This window comes from Salvelinus alpinus, chromosome 13, assembly GCF_045679555.1.
Source record: "Salvelinus alpinus chromosome 13, SLU_Salpinus.1, whole genome shotgun sequence".
Taxonomy (NCBI): Eukaryota; Metazoa; Chordata; class Actinopteri; order Salmoniformes; family Salmonidae; genus Salvelinus; species Salvelinus alpinus.
In genome coordinates this window covers 40842824-40849733 of record NC_092098.1, presented here as the reverse complement: position 1 = coordinate 40849733, position 6910 = coordinate 40842824, and the positions used below count along the sequence as shown (strand labels likewise).

The window sequence follows — 6910 nt, the reverse complement described above, 5'->3', positions numbered from 1 at the left end:
TTTTACTATTTTCTACATTGTAGAATAGTAGTGAAGACATCAAAACTATGAAATAACACATATGGAATCAGTTAAGAACAAATTCTTATTTACAAGGATAGCCTACTCATTCCTCCCTGTTGGGGAATTGAACCCGGTCTCCCGCATGCCCTCCCCATCTCTGGTAATGCCAATATGGAAGAATATCAAATGCTTCTAAAAGATGCCCTCTGGTGGTCACACTAGCACTAACTTGCAGTAACAGAAAAAAAGGCTGACAATTAAATGACGTGCCACAGAATGCGCACACCATGCGTGCTGCCGCAGTCTAACACAACTTTTAAAGGAGGAACCACTGTAGCTACTGCTTTTGCAACAGAAGAAAGAAAATACCCCTCCAAAAACATTCAGTGAAAGTTAAAGAAGTTATTCAAAAACCTCAAAATAACCTATAGTTTACATTCTCAGAGTGTTAATAAAACCTCCCAGTAAAACTTTCAAGGAACCAAAGTAAAACGTTCTCAGAACTACCCTACAACCTAAAAATAAACATTCCCAGAACAGACAGATTTTTCATTTCTGTTCTCAGAACGTATGGCTTTGTTCCCAGAACCAATGGAAAACTAAAGATGTACTTTCCCACAACTTCCAAGGAACCAAATGTGCTAGCTGGGGACAGCTTAGCATCACCTGTGAACCACACTTGTCCATCTGATGGCCAGTGTGTGTGTGTGTGTGTGTGTGTGTGTGTGTGTGTGTGTGTGTGTGTGTGTGTGTGTGTGTGTGTGTGTGTGTGTGTGTGTGTGTGTGTATCAGGGTGGGGGATTGGATAAAATCAGAATACACATCTCTGATGGACTAATAAAGTATCGTATTTTATCTCATGGTGGAGAACTGGTTCATGTTTATTCCATTCAAAGTGTTTTTTCCACCCACAAACCATACATTAAAGCAAGAATCTTTCTTCCTCATTTATTTATTCCTGCTCAGTAAAATTGGTATTCATGGTTCTCTTTTTCCTTCCAGGAGAAGACGATGCATAAAAACAAGAAAGGGAAATGGTCTTTAAAGATCAACTCGGCCCCTCTTACGTTGGAACCACACGACCCCTCATGGCCATTCATAACACCTGAATAGTATAAGAAGACCATTGAAACCTTCAGTCAAAACAAGGTAGGTTATCCAGAGTGTAGTTTTCACCTCAACACCAGCAAAATGAACAACAACAAAGGTAGTCTATCCTCTGAAATGCTACAGAAATGACAACAAACCCAAAGTGACCTCCGAATCACACAAATGTGATTGCACATCCTCCTGAAGTACTTTGAATGACTCTCTGCTAAATTAGCCCAAAAATATGACTCACCTGCGCTTTAAAGTGTTGTTGTCTGTTAACCCTAGCCACAACATCAAAACACAGACACCGCTGGAGAGTTTATAGATGTGTCACCTTGTAGTCCTTGAGAATGAGAAAACATTTGTTAAAAAAGAGAACATCCTGTATGCTAACCATGACCTGTGTTTGTGTACCTTTTGTCTGCCGTGTGCTCCCCAGCTCTGCATGGCTGTGTGTTGCTACTACTCTGGCCCTTCCAAGGCACTACGGGGTCTATGGCGGAGTGTCAGGATCCTGGTAGCACTCACTGCACCATCTCCCTGGAGAAACTCCTGGACCGGGCCATCCAACACGCTGAGCTCATCTACCTGGTCTCAGAGGAGTCTCTCACCTTGTTTGTGAGTACACCCTACCAGAAATGTATGTTAAACATGGGTTGGACATACAATAATTAGGTTTTTTATTGTAGCACAAATTTAATTGTAACACGTAAAAAATGTATTCTACCTTTGCTTTCAAAAACACATGAAAAGCTAGTTTGGAGTGCATTTTTTGTTTCTAAATACATTTAAAATGTATTGTAAACAGATGATCAAGTCATTTCACATCTGTCGTGGTCTGTCTTCTTTCATTCAAACCTTCTCTTGATTTTGATCGATTGGATCACTCCTTTGTATATGGATCGAGCATGCAGAGACGGAGCTCATGCCAAATGTCTTCATAACTTTATTCAAACTTGAATGTTCATAACTGTAGTATTTTACGAGAAGTGCTAGATGTATAAACCTATTACTATTACTATTACCAGTGAGAACTTGAAAAACTGTTTTATCCGGTGTAGAATGATATGAAGTGTGTGCACTTGTAAAAAAAAGACTAACATATGTTGTTGCTGTTAAAATATCCTTTAAAACGTCCTGTTTGGAAAGCTCAGTATGGTTTGTGCGGTAGGGAAGTGAGGTTTGTGAACTCCCTAGATGAAAACAGATCAGAACACAAATGCGTTTCTTGTCAACAGATGGCTTATGCTGGAAGGGTCTTGCTATGCGCCAGTCTCTGTTAGTGTTTTCTTCTTACTTTGTTCCATTTCTCCCTCTCTGGCTCCGTGTAGGAGGAGATGTTTATTCCCTTCCATGTTCGAATTCCGTTGACTCAAACAGGGAACACGTGCACCACCAGCACCTTATCCATCCCCACTTCCAGAAGTGAGGTCCAAGAAAACTCTGTAAGCAGGCATGGAACTGACAGAGAGGCAAAGGCTGTGTTTATATTGCTAGCTGTTTTTACTTCAAAATAAAAAAAAATCAATGCCTATTGCTCATAATATCCTCTGCATATGATGGGTTTTTGTGTTGCCTGAAAGAGCTTGATGCCATTGTTTCTCTATTTGGTCCTCTCTTGTTTCAGGACAAGTGGCTTTTGCACTCCATTCTGTTCCTAATCAAGTTCTGGATTGATCCCCTGGTCAAGCTGCAGACTTCGTTGGATCGCTATGACAATGCCCCCATGGCACTGATCAACAAAACCAAGTGGATATCAGACAAGCTGATGAACCTGGCGCAAGGAGTGACCATCCTCATCCAAAAGGCGAGTCATAGGTCATATCACTGTTGCAAACAGATGTGCATACAATACACTGCTTTCATGAGATATCCTAACATATAGTGTCTCAAACACTTTTGGAAGTATTTTTGACAAAATACAGCAGTACAGTACAGTATTTTCTCTCTCTCCAAATATAGCTGTTTTGGTTTGTTTTATTAAAGCTAATGAACGTTCTTTATCTTTTCTTGCAGATGTTGGGTGAGGGTGCTGTGATGCTGGAGGAGAACAACAAGAGCCTGGCAGACTACCCTGTGAATTTTGACATGTTAGAATCGGTGCTCAGGGACTATACCTTACTGGCCTGCTTCAAAAAAGACACCCATAAGATGGAGACCTTCCTCAAGCTGCTCAAGTGCCGGCGGAAAGGTGGCCTGGGCTGCTCTCTTTTATAGCAGAGACCCTCCAGTATGGAGTACCGTGAAGTTGCTCCTAGATGCTGACCTCGGGTCAGTTTTGAATTTCCCCACTAATGGCTAAGGTTAGGATTGGGGGAGGAGATCCTAGATCTGTACCCAGGGGGAACTTCTCCTCGGAGCCTCCAGTAGATACAATCTGTCCTTTCAACCGACTACCTGAAATGAATACAAGCATTATTCCACTCTTCCTCCAACAACTTCAGCTGCTTTCTGTAGTACCTATCAACATGCTAAAGTTAAATATGCCATGTATGTTCTTGCTGTCCTATCAAGCTTGCTTGAATACCTGTAATGGTAGCTATATAGTTAGGTAGGGGTAAAATGAAATGGTATGTGAATACATGTCTATTTCAAATTTTTACTTTTAGCAATTCTAACATGTGCTTATACAATCTATGCTAACATAGCATTTAGTATTTTATACACAATATGTTGACATAGCATTCAGCATAGGAGCTGCAGAAGATATGTCTACAATATGTCTCCATGTAAAAAAAAAAAAAAGCACCAGGAATGGGAGCTCGTGTTGCCTTTTTAAGAAGGCAAGAGAGAAGAGATTAGAACAGCAAATATAAGAACAGCAGACCGACATCTTTGTACAGAGGGGGAGGTATGACTCATCGCAATCCTCCTCATGTTAGAATAGAATAATATTGACAGGGACACAACTTTGGTTTTAGAAGTGGGGGGGGACATAAATTGTCAGGGGGTCTTCCCTCAGATTTTTTTGGGGGGCATCAAAAGCTTATTTCCTGCATTTCTACTAGGGCTGTCCCCAACAATAACAAAAAGATTAGTCCACCAAGAGTAGTCTTTTCTTTGGACCAATCGATGGGTCTACATTTTAAAAAGTGTATTTTTCCGTATATAGACACACCCTATGTGTTTTAATAAAATCAACTATGTGTCCTGAACTTGACTGATGCTGTTTGATTAAATTAAGACACACAAATGACTCAAGAGGGAGCCAGAAATCAAGATAGCCTAGCCAGAATTTTAAAAAAAAGTTTCCTACACTCCTTCTCCCACTGCTGCTGGCCTTCGCAGATTCTGCCCTTACGCTTCTGAAGTTGCCAGTAATAGGCTATACCAGCAGTCACAAACTTTCCCATTTGTGACCAACTGGCTAGATTCGGTCTTACGTAGCAAAATTTGAAATTATGTTTCTTACATTGGATAAAAGTAGAGACTCAGAGCTAGAAAATGGTATATCATACACTACAGTTGAGGTACAATGGGAAAGTAATTCTGCTTTGAAAGTTGATAAACTTGTAAAATCTCTTTTGAGAAAATGGCCCTTGAATTTTTTGGTACATTTACTGGAGAGCTCTTCTTTGTCAACACCCATTCAGCATCATTCACACCCTCTTAAGCTTTAGCCCCACCCATCTCTTTAAGGATTCACATGTGAGGGCCATGTACTAAACAACCAAAGATTTCAAGACAAAAGGCTGGTTTATACTACAGGTGTGTTCGTAAATTTTATTTGGAGCGCCAGAGTGTTTTCTGGGCATTTGTAAACTCAGAGCGTTGTCAAGATTATCCGTTCGAGTGTTTCACTCTCGGAGCGTTCAGAGCGCACACTGGACGCTCTGGCCGAGGAGTAAGGTTCATTCTAGCGTTCTGACCTAATAAGAGCAGTCAAGGACACAAGCTAACTGGCTAACATTGGCTAGATTGCTAGCTACTTCCAGACACAAATGAGAGAATAGCTCACTCTGACCATTTTACTTGCCCTAGCAGAGCTGGTTATGCTGTTTTTATGTTATCCAGAGTGTTGGTGACTGCAACTGTGCTGTTGGCAACAATTTGATTACGCTTTTTTGCCAACATTTACTGACACGGCCATATTCAACAGGTGTTGAGCGTTCGTAAATTTGTCAGTTATTCTGCGCTCTTATCAGAGTAGATAGCCAGAGTGAATTATCCAGCTACATTTATTGACAGTTGTCGCAGTGACATAATGAACATTCTATTGAAATTGTCACTTGCATAGTGGAGTCTAGCTAGATAGCTAAACAATGAACCATAATCCCAACTCATAATGTTACTACCCTGCATGAATCTGCAGGTAGCTAACCAACCAGATCAATGTTAGCTAGCTAACATTAGGCTATAGCTAGCAATGGAAATGGCTCTGAGCTACAAATAATATTACTACACAGATCATACATGTAACGTTATCTAGCGAACCAACCAGCTCATGTTATAGACAGAACCTTGCTACATGTCAGACCAATCCGAACTCATCTCTCGGCATGTCCAGCCCACTCATTATCTCAGCCAATCATGGCTAGTGGGAAGGTTGCTTGCTTTTTCCGTGGCTAAACCAACTAGGCTCATAATTTAACAATTTGATTTGTATTTACAGATGGCATACAAGTTTGTTATTAAGTCACATGAAAGTGTAAAAACAAAGGGGTGGGGGGGTGGCTGTCAATGTAAATAGTCTGGGTGGCCATTTGATTAATTGTTCAGCAGTCTTATGGATTGGGGGTAGAAGCTGTTAAGGAGCCTTTGGCTAGTGTGGCTGGAGTCTTTGAAGGCACTATGGTGTTGAACGCTGAGCTGTAGTCAATGAATAGCATTCTTAGTAGTCCAGATCTGAAAGGGCAGTGTGGAGTGCAATAGAGATTGCATCATCTGTGGATCTGTTGGTGCGGTATGCAAATTGGAGTGGGTCTAGCGTTTCTGGGATAATGGTGTTGATGTGAGCCATGACCAACCTTTTAAAGCATTACATAGCTACAGACATGAGTGCTACGGGTTGGTAGTCATTTAGGCAGGTTACCTTAGTGTTCTTGGGCACAGGGACTATGGTGGTCTGCTTGAAACATGTTGGTATTACAGACTCAGACAGGGAGGGGTTGAAAATGTCAGTGAAGACACTTGCCAGTTGGTCAGCGCATGCTCGGAGTACACAACCTGGTTATCCGTCTGGCCATGCGGCCTTGTGATTGTTGACCTGTTTAAAGGTCTTACTCACATCGGTTGCGGAGAGCGTGATCACACAGTCATCCGGAACAGCTGATGCTCTCATGCATGTTTCAGTGTTACTTGCCTCGAAGTGAGCATAGCAGTTATTTAGCTTGTCTGGTAGGCTCGTGTCACTGGGCAGCTCTCGACTAGCTTTCCCTTTGTAGTCCATAATAGTTTGCAAGCCCTGCCACATCCGACGAGCGTCAGAGCCGGTGTAGTAGGATTCTTAGTCTTCTTAGTCTTGTATTGACGCTTTGCCTGTTTGTTGGTTTGTCTAAGGCAGGCCTGGGAAATTCCAGTCCTCGGGGGCCTGATTGGTGTCAAGCCATTCTCAGCAAACACAGCTGATTTAAACTAATTCCATTCTAAACTGAAGATAATGATTAGTTGATTATTGGAGTCAGGTGTGTTAGCTGGGACTGGGGCAAAAGTGTGATATCAATCAGGCCCCCAAGGACGTCGTCGATGTACTTATTGATGATGCTGGTGACTGAGGTGGTATACACTTCAATGCCATTGGATGAATCCCGGAACATATTCCTGTCCGTGCTAGCAAAACATTTCTCTAGTGTAGCATCCGACTCATCTGACCACT

The 6910-nt window shown here is 41.8% G+C and overlaps 1 protein-coding gene across 1 annotated transcript; it reads left to right on the top strand.

Moving 5' to 3' along the window:
- The first annotated feature begins 1162 nt into the window (after positions 1-1162).
- smtlb (somatolactin beta) lies at positions 1163-4250 on the top strand. Its single transcript, XM_071337299.1, has 5 exons — positions 1163-1210; positions 1535-1713; positions 2427-2540; positions 2723-2902; positions 3112-4250. Exons 1-5 carry the CDS (start codon positions 1195-1197, stop codon positions 3310-3312), a joined length of 690 nt encoding a protein of 229 aa, XP_071193400.1. The 5' UTR covers positions 1163-1194; the 3' UTR covers positions 3313-4250.
- The last annotated feature ends 2660 nt before the right edge of the window (positions 4251-6910 follow it).